We start from the raw sequence: 14621 nt of genomic DNA, 5'->3' as shown, positions 1-14621 counted from the left end.
TCTTACAGTCTACTGATGGCAGTGCTTCCTTTAATATGTCTATTCCTTTTCCTGTATCACTATCAGCTGAAAAATATGTTCGGCATGTGGCTTGCCATTCTAGATATTACAAATGTACAGATTTTCTTAACAGTTTAAATCATAGCAATTTAGATTGTCTATATAAAAGTGTACCTAATAACGAAGTTCTATATCAACTTTGTCATCTACTGCAAACAAAGTTACTGAATTGTTGGCCGACAATGGACCAGCCATTTTTTAAATAGAAAGTATAAAACTAGTAGTTGCATCAAGCTATATTTACAGTAGTTTATCTCTACTGGTAATGTAAATCATGAATGCATTCAGTTTTATTTGTTCCACCAACTAAAATAATGGTCATATAAGGGGCCTTCATGTCATCCCTGGTACAATATTGGTAACATAAGGGGCCTTTCAATACAACTTGGCTATTAAATACATTTAAATCATCCCCTTTCAAACAAAATAGTGTAGAAATAATATGAAAACATCTTGTACATGCCAAGTGTATGAAATTTACAGAAAAGTTTTGATATTATTTTTGTTTGTTTTGTTACAATACATGTAGTTAGATTATTGTGACCAGAATTCCCCAAAGTGTTTATAATAGATCCCCTATAATGATGGTACAATATCGTTACGATTTACACCTCCACTCACAGAGTTAGAAACCACGTTGGCATCCAAACTAGTACAATATTGACCCCTGTCACCTAAAGTCACTGGTAAAAATATAGTTGGTGTTCAAAAAGTTCAGGTATTATAGACTGTGTAAAATAACTTGTTTTGCAGAGAGTGAAATAAAAATAGAAACAAGTCAACTATTGAAAGAATATGACCATACATATGAATTCTAAGTGAGTTTTAGTTACATTTGACTTCAAAAATAACATAACAGCAACAAAAATGGTAAAGAAAAAATACAAACTTTTGTTTCAACTTGTAATTTATCAATATTTTGTTGTCTTTTCCTAAAAATATCATTTTGTGAATGACATTTTTTACCCGTTCTCTCTACTTGAGGGAGAGACAATCAAATACAAGCATCACCATTTCTCTTTGTTTACAATGAAAATTCAATCATTATAAAAAAAAAGAAAAAAAGAAAAAGAGAATTGTCTTACGAATGTATTGTAACAGAATCATTAACACTTATCTGATTATATATTCTTAGTAATAATGATGACAACAAAAGAAAATCAAACCACAAGAGTGTCTTTCAAACTGTCTTTCACAAAGCATCTTTACCTTGGCAAAGGTAGACAAACAAAGGGATTTTAAAACGTTTGAACAAAATTTCAAAGTCAATTTTTATTTTGGAGCAAGAAAGGTTTGATAATAATGGCTTTGATTTAATTTTTGACCAAAATTCCCAAAAATTGCACGATGAAAAATTGTGCAGACGACAATCAAAAACATACATTTTTATTGACCTAAAGACATTTTGTGCATTTGATGAAATACTGACAAATAAATGTTCATTATTAAGCTACTTGTTTGTTTTTATATTTTATAAACAGTTTTCTAGTCAATCTTGAGTTGCCTGCATAGAATAAATTCCAAGTTGAGAAATACATGAAAATGTTTATGACAAAATCTATTCATTTAGAGTTATCAGTATCCATGGCAACGATTTCCAAGTTCAGAAATAAATGAAAATAAAGGATGAAATGTATCCATCTAGAGTTGTCAGTATCCATGGCAACAATTTCCAAATCGAGAAATAAATGAAAATGTTAACATTATTAAGATTGATGTAATTTAGCTAGTTATCAGTATCCATGGCAACAATTGCCAATTTCAGAAATAAATGAAAATAAAGGATAAAATCTATCCATCTAGAGTTGTCAGTATCCATGGCAACAATTTCCAAGTTGAGAAATAAAAGAAAATAAATGAAAACATTATTACATAATAAAGCATTGAAAAGTAAATATTAATAGTGTGCTAGAAAATGAAGAGACTAAATAAAAGTGACAAATAACACGGATGCCAAATATCTATGTTATTAGAAAATGGTTTTCTACTTGACAAGTAATGGATTTTTTTCATTAATTTTTTCACACTCCATTAGAACACAACACTTACAGAGTAATTCATGCATTGCAATGTTTACTGAGTTGGTAAATGAGTACACTTCATTAAGTTGTCAAACAGAAAATAAAGTCATGATAAATTTCCTGCCATTAATTCAAATTCCCATTAGTGGTGTGTTCAACCATTATTTTGCCAACTGTTGTAGTCTGCATGGTGTAATTTGTCAAATTTTCATTCTAGTCAGGACAACTGTTTGGTTTCACTGGATCAATGGCACACAAACCTTGTTTTTTATCCCTCTATCTCTGTATGGATATAGAATGAGTTTGGAATTACAGATCCAGTGAGTAAGACAGCTTTGACATTTATAACAGGGATGTAGGTACAAATAGCAAATTGAGTAGAAAAAGCACACCATAATATCTTTTGAATTGTTCAGCATCATACCAGAATGTGTTATTTATTAATTTTTAATTTTTCCCCACTGATTTATCATTTTCACAACTGTAAATGAATGTAGAAAACAGTTAAAAATGTCATGTAAAAGGCTAGACTGGGGTGGGAGACACAAGTTCATTTTACCTACCTACCTACCTACCTACTAGACTGTCGACAGTCGTTCATGCCTTTTTTGCTACGTTTCATCTAAATTAAAGTCGTCGCCTCACTCCGTAGCACTGAATACAAATGCGTACTGATAGGAACTGCAATTGCCGAAGGCACGAACTGGGAGTGCCGACAGTTGCTTGTGCCTCTGGCACTCGCTGATCAGTATGCGGTTATGGTATTGCTCCGGATCAGAGCGAGGCAACGACTTTAGTTTTAGATAAAACATAGCAAAAAGGCATGAATGACTGTCGACAGTCTACCTACATACCTACATCATAATCAGTTTAAAATCTGATGAGGGAATACAGCTTGATTGCTTTATTTGTTGCATGTTTGTTTTATTTTGTTTTGATAAAGTAAACAAGTCTGTAATATTTGAAGGATTCATAACTGAATGATAGCCATACTCTGATATGGATATGCAATTTTATAATTCAATAACTCTCTCCTTTCAAAGATAAACAAAATATCACCTTTTGTAGATGTAAATTCAACGTTTCCCTTCTTGAGAAATATAACTACAGTTTGTTAGAAAACAAGTTAGAGTGAGATAACATCTCTTTTTTTTTCCAAAATAAAAGTAGACAGGTGCTGCCTTTGTTGTCTTTATGCATAGTTTGATGTTATCGAAATCAGCTGCTGAATTTTGCATAGTGAAATAGTTATCTTTTATAAGAATGATTCTGATTGGCTTTTTACACTCAAATGAAAAGCCCTCAATCAATCATATGCTCATATGCATTTTACAATGTCACATTCCCAAGCATAGCACAAGAATAATTCTGATTGGCTTTTTTAAACTCCAATGATAAGCTCTCAACCAATCACACGCTCACATGTACTTTTCAATGTGACATGTCCAAGCATTTCATAAAACTATTTGTGATTGGCTTTTTGGAATGTGAATAATAAGTCTTGACCAATCACATGCTTACTTCTAAAAGTGAAATGGCAAGCTGACAACGTACGAGTAAAAAACAAGTGAAATATGTATTTAAATATTGCATTTTTATGTTCTGTGAAATATCTACTTTGCACTGTCTATCAGTGGGTGAGTGAAACAGAGAAGAAACCAAAACCAAACATAAATGGTAGAATTTAGGAATGTGGCTGAGAAATGGTTTGTTCCTAGTCTTTTCCAGAGCAAAATTATTATGACTTTTACAAGCAAGGCCAGGTGCAGTGAAAAAACTTTGCTTTTATACCAAGAATAACTTTAATTTTTTATTTCCTTTCAACTCAGTAACTATAACTGTTCATATTTTGTTATTTTTGCATCGTCGCAACCATGACAGTTTTACGGCTCCGTTCTTAACAAGCCGGTCCCCCTACTGGTATGAAGTGTAGTGCTAGAAATAATAACTCTGGTTTGCGAGAATGAATTTTTGTTGAGTCATGTATAATTGCTAAATGATCAAATCTACAAATCAACAACTTGTTGACCAATTATTATAAATGGTTCATATCATTTATTCAAACTGTTTACACATGGACATCAAGTCAGGGTACAGTATTCTCAACAACTAGTAGGCAGGTAATTCAACTAATCAAAGAAATGAATCATTTCAAGTAAATGTGTAGTGAGTTTTTCATCGACAAAAATTACGAAATGTTGTGGCTATTTGGGGTAGATCCAATGATGGGTGATAATATCAACATATGTACAGTACATGATGTTTCTAATACAGTACTAACTACAGTGTAGGCAACTTAATTTAGCAATAACTACACTAATGTCACAATGAGAAGTTTATTGACCCTGGACTCACACTTCTGAGCTTACTTCATATGTCTTTTAGTGACATCAACCCATTGTAGTACACCCCAGTTGATACTAATGAGATGTCAGCAGAAATCTATCATTTACTTACCATGATTTTTTAGTATAAATTATATTTATAACTACATTTATCTATGTACATGTAAAGTATAGCACAAGATTTCTTGATAGTTTGTCTAATGTGTCATCTGAAATATTGAAGTCTGGTATCGTCTTCTGTAATCTAGGACTATAATTGATATAAACATCCGATCAGGTTTTGGACTGAAAATTCTCTCAGAGTGTAAACTGGTATAAACATGTCTTCATTTATGAGTCAGCAAAGAGAAGGCCTGAGATGATATAAGCTTATCTGTTTTTCTTCCTTCAGTTCTGTTTCTGATTCTGCATAGTGACAGCCTCTGTTGAAGTTCTGGGTTCTGAGCTATTTAGAAGCTGGTATATTTGTCCATTTTCCGGGTTCTGAGCTATTTAGAAGCTGGTATATTTGACCATTTTCCGGGTTCTGAGCTATTTAGAAGCTGGTATATTTGACCATTTTCCGGGTTCTGAGCTATTTAGAAGCTGGTATATTTGACCATTTTCCGGGTTCTGAGCTATTTAGAAGCTGGTATATTTGACCATTTTCCGGGTTCTGAGCTATTTAGAAGCTGGTATATTTGTCCATTTTCCGGGTTCTGAGCTATTTAGAAGCTGGTATATTTGACCATTTTCCGGATTCTGAGCTATTTAGAAGCTGGTATATTTGTCCACTTTCCGGGTTCTGGGCTATTTAGAAGCTGGTATATTTGTCCATTTTCCGGGTTCTGAGCTATTTAGAAGCTGGTATATTTGTCCATTTTCCGGGTTCTGAGCTATTTAGAAGCTAGTATATTTGACCATTTTCCAGGTTCTGAGCTATCTAGAAGCTAGTATATTTGACCATTTTCCAGGTTCTGAGCTATTTAGAAGCTGGTATATTTGTCTATTTCTTCTTTACTGAGTAACATGAAGCACTTGTCACAAAACTCTCAAAATCTGAGCCATTGTCCAAAGTCTGATATCATGTTATAGTATCTTTCTATCCCTGTGTGATATGACAGCAAACTGACTTCTTGGATCCCTATTGTGGTAATCACAATGTCAAGTACAGCTAATGTCTTAGTCTGAAAGGTCCAGTCGTTGGTCCTGGCATGTGTGAACGCAACATAGAAGTGGTAGCAAAGTCTGGATCTTTCAGGGTACCGGGTACTGGTTGCTCACTTCCTATTTAATTATCAAAGAGCCTGGTTTTATTTACTTTTGGTATCTAAGCCATGGATATACTTATGTCAAAAAGTTTCTATATTTCGGTTTGATTTCCACCAGAAAGTGGTATGATTCACTTTTCTGAAGCTGAGCCATGTGGATTCTATTACATGACTTTACTTAATTTTCTTATGATTCAGCAAAAGTGAAAGTTTAAGTTGATGTGCCTGACTCACATTTCGATTCAAATCTTTGGATGTGAGCCATGGATATATCAAATTCTGATTCTCTGTACTTTATGATTCAGCCAAGTGAAAGATCATCATGATGGCCTTAGCTCACAATTTGAGTCACTTCTCTGGATGTATGCTGTCGATAAACCTGGTACCAAGTACATCTTCAATTCCTCACAACGTAGCAAAGAGGAAAATTATGTCTGTACATCACAATTTGAGTCACTTCATTGGATGTATGCAGTAGATAAACCTGGTACCAAGTACATCTTCAATTCCTCACAACGTAGCAAAGAGGAAAATTATGTCTCCACATCACAATTTGATTCACTTCTCTCGATGTCAGTCATGACAATATTAGAGACTGGTACTGAGTGTTTCATCATTTCTAAATAATTCTGCATAATCAGGTGTTCCTGGAACTTGTCCACACGAAGCACGCAAGTATTCTTGACCAGCTTCTGAGATAGGATTGTTCTAAAATAAGTGGGACAAAAAAACAGGATTATTAAAAGACAACTAAATTCTGAGAAAAAAGTAAGTTTCATTAACTGGTTCTCACCCTGGTCACTGATAGCTATATTTTAAAGTTGAGTAATAAACCATTTATTATCCTGGTAACTAACTGTGTTTCATTATCAAGGTCACTCACCTTATGATAATTAACGAGGTCACTCACCTTATGATAATTAACGAGGTCACACAGTGACAAGTGTGCTATTTGGTTGGCCCCAAAGAATTGGTATGTTGCATCTGATGTGTCAATCAAAAAGTGCTTAACCCTCTCTCCATCCACGTAGGATAATGTGTATCCCCAAACACGCTCACTGACACGAACGAGGAAAGAACCGATGGGACGATTTGAAAGTAACTCTTCTGCTTGTTGTCGGGCGATGATACCTGAAATGTAATGGCAAGGTCAAACTCAAAGGTCAATATAGGAAGAATTTGACCATACACTAGATATTACATAGAAATGTTAACTTTTGGCTAAAATATGAATACCCCTACTTGTATGCCTTCACAATGGTGTAAATTTAAGACATGCACTGTTGCAGCTTGAATCTTTGACTAGTTTTACATCTCAGAGGGCTTTTATAAGAGGTTTGAATTGAATTCCGCAGCTCAAAATATTTTATCATTGGTACATGCATGTAGATCAAGTAGGCTGCCACTTTCCACAATTGGTAACCTAAGGATGGTAGTCTCATATTCCTGAACTCAGAATAGAGGGAATACCAATCGGAAATTCAACTGTTAATTAAATTGCTTTCATTTTCTTATTAAAAGTACAATATTCTAAATCAATGAACAATCAATGATAGCAAGTATGAGATACCCCTTATGAATATTAATGAGTGCGGCACTAGTATGACACTAGTGTGACCTAAAAAGCTGTGCAGCAAGCACTATGCATGCAAGAACTTTGTGACTAGGTGTATAGCTCAGCACAGTACAATTAAAACATGTGCGAGTACTGTGCAGCAACCTGTGCAAAACTGTGCAAAAATGTGTGGAACTGTAACAAAACTGTAACAAAACTGTGCGGAACTGTGCAGAGCTGTGCAGAACTGTACAAACCTGTGTGGGTACTGTGCAGCAATCTGTGCTGAACTGTGCAGAGCTGTGCAGAATTGTGAAAACCAGCGCGGGTACTGTGCATTAACCTGTGCGGAACTGTGCAGAGCTGTGCAGTAAAATGCGTGGAACTGTGTAGAACTATACAGAACTGTGCAAACCTGAGCAAACCTGTGCGGAGCTGTGCAAAGCTGTGCAGCAACCTAGTGTGCAACTGCAAATTATGGTCTCTCTATGGGGACGCGTATATGTCTCACAAAGTGTGTCACCTTTATGCCAGGTTTGGTTGAAATCAGTTAATACATGGCAGAGATATGAGGGTGAACATACATAAGCACGCATGCAATCAAGCACACACACACACACACACACACACACACACACACACACACACACACACACACACACACACACACACACATGCATGCATGGATGGATGGATGGAACTCAACATATAACTATAAGCTCCCTCCAGGTAGTGCCTGTTGGGGACTATTTAGTAGTCTGTGGATGTGACATTAGTAAACCGTCAATTTTGATCCATCACACTCATTACAACAAACCTAAATAAATCAAAATGTAATTTGAGATTCATGTGAATATTATTATCAACACCTCTTAAAATATTTCATCTTATTTTATACCATATGACCATATTTCCTATACAAGAATAGATAGATATGAAAATAACAACATTATGAAAGAGAGTTTGTTGTTAGTACTCACCATGAAACCATTCAGCTGGTCTCTTGGCTCCTGGTTCCATACCTGCTCCTCTAGGTACTTCCGTTTCTTTGAACCATGTAACTACTTCTAGTCTGTCCTTGGGACGGTCTGCCCTGGGTTGTGCTGGCCTACAAAATACCCAAAAAATACCAAGAACATTATTCAAACTTGACAAAACTCTTTTTGGTTCACTATAATGGTCTTGTAAATTATCACCCCCTCCCTGACAATATATAGTCATTTTTTAGCCCCAGTGCCCTGCAAAAATACCAAGAACATAAGCATGAATGCACACAAGCACACAAGCACACACACACACACACACACACACACACACACACACACACACACACACACACACACACACACACACACACACGCATACATGCACGCATGCATGCATGCATGCATGGATGGATGGATGGAACTCAACATATAAGCTCCCTCCAGGTAGTGCCCATTGGGGACTATTTAGTAGTCTGTGGATGTGACAATAGTAAACCGTCAATTGGAGGGGGGGGGGGGGGGCTATTACATTCGTTATGTCCATACATCCATCTGTCCATCCATTAAATCCAATACTTATCATTTCAAAAACAGTTTTTATCCAACTGTTGTTCATATCTTAAATGAGTCATAATGTTCTTGTGGTGTCATAATTTTTTAATGAATGTACTCTTTGTCTTAACAAGCTGTAAATTTTGTTGTTTGAAATGATATTTTTAACTGGTGTTTTGCAGCACCACTACAAATTCCACTGTACAAATACGTATGATAATAAATCATTATTAGTACGCTGTACTTACTTTGGAGGTAAGGCAGGTTTTTTACCCGATATGTTTTGTGTGTGTAGGTGATAGGCAATATCAGCAAATTTTAGACCAGTGTAATCACCAGATTGACGTAAACTGTCTCTGGCTCTACGAGCTGCTGCACTTCTATCTTTGTCTGCCTTTTTGGACCGCCTCACTGTAAACATAGAAATAGAAAGTTTTATAATACATAGTTTTACATAGAGTCTTCAGTGATTGGCTTAGACTGTGTCATGTGCTATGGACTATTGACCCACAGTGACCTCAATTTGCATACAGAGGGCAATATTTTTTTTCTATTTTCCCTAGGACACTATTACAATAGCATAGAGTCCTACATGTGATATGCTTTGACTCTGGAAAGAATACTTGCCACAGAATGTGATATGTTTTAAAATACTTATTGCCTGGCCTTATTTGGGCACTAGTGGATGTCATGTTAAGCATCATGCTGTTATGCCCTCAGGAAATAGTTACTACATAACAACCCTCATGGTAATAGACATATACTAATACTCTCATAGCCAGGTGATATATGTTGTAATGTAATTTGACAATGAAAGGAAAGATTTTATTCAAATGGATGTAGTGCTGTGTTTTTTTTTGTTTTGAAAACCAGTGACAGACAGGGTAGTCTGTGTTTAAAGTTATAAACACTGAATCAGACTGAAACTCGGACAAGGAAAACTTACACTGAACTTTCCAGCGTTCATCTTGTTCTTTGCTCTCTTTTTCATCAGCTTGGCTTCTCAGAGCTGCTTGTTGTTTCCATTTCTGATACAGTTCTCTGGCTCGTTCTTTTTCACGTCTCCTGATTTCTTGTTCCTGGCGATCCTGTCACATACAAAACACAATGTTGTTATAAAACTTTTTAACAAACAGATAATTATTATTACTTCAAGGAATGTCTAAATGTTCCTGAAATAGTTTAGTATCCTTGGTAATTACTGTCACTCAAATATTACAGTAACTGCAATATTTGATGTTTCTCAACCAGAAAATTTTACAAATTGCTTTAGTGCAACTGGTCAGATACTGGTATTTATTATTTGCCGATATTTTCATCATTCTGCTTACGGAAATACTAGTGACATAGGGGGCCTTGTCACTCTGAGTTAAAGATGAGTATGGATAAAAACCACAGAAATAAGGTCGTATACACATTTTGTCAGGCTGTACTTTATGCTGTGTTTCTCATGACCTGACCGGCCTTATGTTTCTTCAATCCAATAAACTAAATTTTAAAAATAATGCCCTCTACGGCAGGAAAATAAAAAAATCATGTCACTGATTGTACAATGGGAACCTCATGAATGTGTATCAAATAAAAATTAACGTTATTGTTGAAATTTGAGAACATTGATTTTGTTAGGAAATATAAGCAAAATATGTCTTTGACAAAACTTGTCAGGCTTAGTTAGAGAGTTATACCCCCCACCCCCCAATTCATAGTCTGTAAACAGTAACGTATGCTGTGACGGGGCGCCCTCATACATTAGTCAACTGATGAGAGGAGGCTGGTGAGGACAGTGCGACATGATGCTACCCCAATACATAATAATTTGAGTTTTAAGATGACAGTCTCTTTATGCTGGAAGCAAGAACTAAATAAGCCAAAATTTCATATTTTGATAACCTTACTCTACAAGAAAGATAGCCATTTTTAGAAGAATAGTTTTATAAATATCAATGTTGCATTTAGAATTTATTATAAATTTTGCATCACACAGCTTTATTTGATTTCCTCAAAAACATTTTTTTTTTGAAAACTGGAAAATTTGTCCTTGATACAGAGTCTGGAGTACAGATGGTAGCAAATATTACTGTAAATTACTTTAGACATATGGTAATCTGTATATGTCTGCTTCTAACCACTGTCTGACTTTAATAATAGCTGACATATAATAAACTTTATAACATATGCCCAGAAGAATAGTATGAGTTAATAAGAAAGGAAGGCAAAATGTGTTTAATACGTTTTTTACTCTACTAGGTTACAAGAAGTCAATTCATCCTGACACTTGCACACTCAACCATGTAACATTGCGTACCCTTCTGTCAAACAACATTTAGTGTTCTCCGGTTTCTCTAATGACATTTAGTGTTATCCGGTTTCTGTAATGACATTTCGTTTTATCCTAGGGGTTTCAATCCATTCTATTTTTCTGCATTCCAATTTTTTCAGTTTGGAATTTAAATTCTGTTTCATTAAGTATTCTAGAGGCAACTAGAATTGAGCTTTGTTATGTATCAGAAATGGCATTTTGGTTTCTCTCCACGCTTTTTTAATTCCTCTAATTTTTTTTTAATTTTACACTTCGATTTTCTTGCATTAAGTGTTAATTTGGTTCTGAACGACATTTCACAATCTCTGGAGGATTTTACATTTGTAATTTACTCCTACTCTACATTTAGATTGTTTAATTTCAGTTCATGACTTCAAAAGCTCTTTGCGTGTGTACAGACTACTAAATATTACACTATATGCATCAACATTTCATTTCCTCTGAAAGGTTTCAAATTTATACTTCTCCTTTTCTTCATCTACATAATTTTTTCAATTGCTTTGTATTTGGAGTAGTACTTGACAGACAACTAGAATGAATAGTTATTTGGTTTCTGAAATGAAATTCTGTTTTCATTTGAGGGTTTTAAATTTTTACTAATGTCTTCCTCTTTTTGTTTTTGATTTCAACTTTTATTTCATTTCATGATTTCGATTTAATTTCAGTATGAGTGCTCTACATGTACAGCAGGATTTTACATGTTTGATTCTCTGAAAGTCTTTACTTATCCATCTCTCGATAGATTTATTTAGTTGATGATAACTCCACTGTCTGTTGAGTACCATCAAAAGTCAACTATTATAAAGTGTTACACTTTCTGAAATGACATTTTGTTTTCTCAGGAGGGGTTTTCCTCATCTCATCAATTTTGTGCATTTGGTTAGACTTCAGTTGTATTTAGGTACTCTACCATCAACTAGAATTAAATGCTCTACTTCTGAAATGACAATTCATTTTCTCGCGAGGGTTTTAAATTTCCATTTCTCTCTTTTCCTTTGCACTTTGACTTTTTCCGATTCTAAACTACAATTCTGTGTTGTAAACTTCCCATTTATATTTTTGCTATTAAAATGACTTCACTTTCTGTACTCCTGTTTTTGCACCATACCATTTCCACACTACAATTTATGCACAAATTTAAAGGTACATCTATTTAATTTTACTTTTTTAAAAGTCAATTCTGGACACTTTTAATTCTTTTATTAAACATACTACAGTGACAGTATACATAAAGTTATTTCTTACCCTTGCTTCTTTAAGCCGTTTTTCCTTCTCTGCTATTTCTTTCATTTGGTATTCTTTTTCTTTTCGTTCTCGTTCCAATTTCTCAGCTTCCAACTTAGCTTGTTTGACCGATGCATACAACTGTGCTTCTTCATCTTTCTTTCTTTTTTCCATCTCCAGTGTGGCTTTTTCTCTTGACAATTTCTCCTCTTCTTGTCTCTGTTTCATCAATCTTTCTCTCTCTTCTTTAGATCTGAAATTATAAGTACAGACAGACATTAGTGCCAATGATTGCATCATATGGAGGTATGCAAGTAACCATGGTAACAATATGAAGTAAACGCTACACTGAATTTCAGAACTCCTACTAATCATAAAATGTTAGAAGAATTGAAAAGAAATATTTATACAACTTGTAAACCTCACTTGGAAACAGTTACACCTTTTGAACTTATGGATATCCGCAAACAAGACAGAAGCCATGTCTGATTGCTCACTCACAAGTGTCTGAAAATAGAATGCGACTAGTGTCCTCCATATGCAAATTGGGATCAATAGTCCATACCATGTGGTACGATCTAAGCCAATCATTGAAGGCTATAGGAACATGATGTGTTATAAATGTAAGGGAGAATGGCTTATGCCCCACCCTTACCCAAACACACTGACATGCTAAATGCATGTTTGCAACACTGTTGCATATCAAACTATTGTATGAGTGACAATTGTGACCTTGTTATATAAATAGAACATCAAACTAACTAATGATTGATATCTTAATAGGGAACTTGCAATCCAGACTGAGCATGCTCAGACGCAAAGGACTATGGGATTATCTGTGGTTATTGTAATACCTAATCTGGAGCTACTGATAAAATTCACCTCCCACAATTGTCAGGGTGACTATGAATTGATTATTTGTGGTTACAAACAATGTATCAACATGAAACTAGACAAAAATAAACTGAGAGACCCTGGATCAGATACCAGATGAAACCAGACCAAACTAAACTGAGAGACCCTGGATTAGATACCAGATGAACTTGAACCAGACCAAACTAAACTGAAAGACCCTGAACCAAACTAGATTACATTAAACTGAACAAAACACAATTAAAACAAATAGCAGTCTTGATTTTACATGTAAAGTGGATATTCAAATCAACCTGAAAGTTAGCAAACCAAAAGACAGTCAAACCTTTTACTGTAGAACCAGATTAAACCAGATCAAACCAGGTCAAACTGGATCAAACTCTAAATCAATACTGCAGCATTTCCCCAATTAAATGGATGATGTAATGTAAGTAATGGCTTAAATACTCACGGCCATATGTTTGCCATGTATTGAGTTGAAAACATTCCACCGTTGTTAATAACTAATGAAAATATCAAAACAGAAAATGGATATCCACTTTCAAGTCATCTGTGTCCACATTGTACAAGTTTGATGAATGTGACATCATAAAGCTCCTACAAGTCTCTCAGAGGCCTATACAAGGCATTGTGTAGAGTACAACAATTTGTACAACCAGCTATCGAAAAGCCACTTCAAATAACTGTGATTGTAGCGTTAAAAATAGTCCAATCACTCTAAGTGAATAAAATTAGCATTAATATCTCATTTGCTGGGTCTTGCATTGTAATTGTGGGTGACAAGTACAGAAAATTACCCTTTAAATGAGTCACTAAACATACAGTGCTAGCCTAGAGAATTCCCTATCTGACTTGACATACTGGTAACGATATTTTCAAGCCAGATAGCCAAGCCTCTGGGAGTGTATGAGATTTTGTCACAGGATTATTTATGTGTTAATGCATACAACTGGTGCTGTAGAATCACTGATGATAAAGACAGGTGTCTTCTTGACCTTAAATGACCTGGATCAATATCTCATAGTTTCATTGTGAAAACTAGAAATGTGTTGTATATTAGTGAATTGTCATGATTTGTACAATATTAGAAACTTGACTGTACATTCCTTCATACTAAGGTCATCAATCATAATCTGACAACAAGCAATAGGGAATGGGTATCTTTAGTGTACGCAACTGTATGTGTTATTGTCATGGTTACTGCAGGGGTACAACTGGAAACCTACCCTCATTACGAGTATGTGTTAATTCAATCTAATAGCTGTTTACTAAAGTTCATTCCTCAGGTTTTCTGGTAACAAGCAAATGAAATGGGTACATTGCGATCATACATACTTTATTAACTGATCTCTATGTTACAAGGGTAGTCTGTATGCCAATGTGGTTTCTAACTAAAGTGAGTGGAGGTGTAAATCATAATGATACCATATAGGAA

General features: G+C 34.9%; 1 protein-coding gene across 4 annotated transcripts in view; it reads right to left on the bottom strand.

The window, feature by feature from the left end:
- Positions 1 to 2924: 2924 nt before the first annotated feature.
- The window catches only part of LOC144452337 (SH2 domain-containing protein 4B-like), a 44408-nt gene continuing 32711 nt past the window's right edge, over positions 2925 to 14621 (bottom strand). For all 4 annotated transcript variants that reach the window (XM_078143414.1, XM_078143416.1, XM_078143417.1 and 1 more), the window contains 6 exons: positions 12335 to 12566; positions 9716 to 9857; positions 9018 to 9180; positions 8212 to 8339; positions 6587 to 6807; positions 2925 to 6384 (listed from right to left, as the gene is read on the bottom strand). In XM_078143414.1, the coding sequence (XP_077999540.1) occupies positions 6265 to 6384; positions 6587 to 6807; positions 8212 to 8339; positions 9018 to 9180; positions 9716 to 9857; positions 12335 to 12566 (1006 nt within the window). In that variant the 3' untranslated portion in view covers positions 2925 to 6264. The remainder of the gene's footprint in view (positions 6385 to 6586; positions 6808 to 8211; positions 8340 to 9017; positions 9181 to 9715; positions 9858 to 12334; positions 12567 to 14621) is intronic.

This window comes from Glandiceps talaboti, chromosome 22, assembly GCF_964340395.1.
Source record: "Glandiceps talaboti chromosome 22, keGlaTala1.1, whole genome shotgun sequence".
In the NCBI taxonomy this organism is placed as follows: domain Eukaryota; kingdom Metazoa; phylum Hemichordata; class Enteropneusta; family Spengelidae; genus Glandiceps; species Glandiceps talaboti.
Note: the sequence above shows the minus strand (reverse complement) of the source record. Positions and strands in the feature narration are given on the sequence as shown.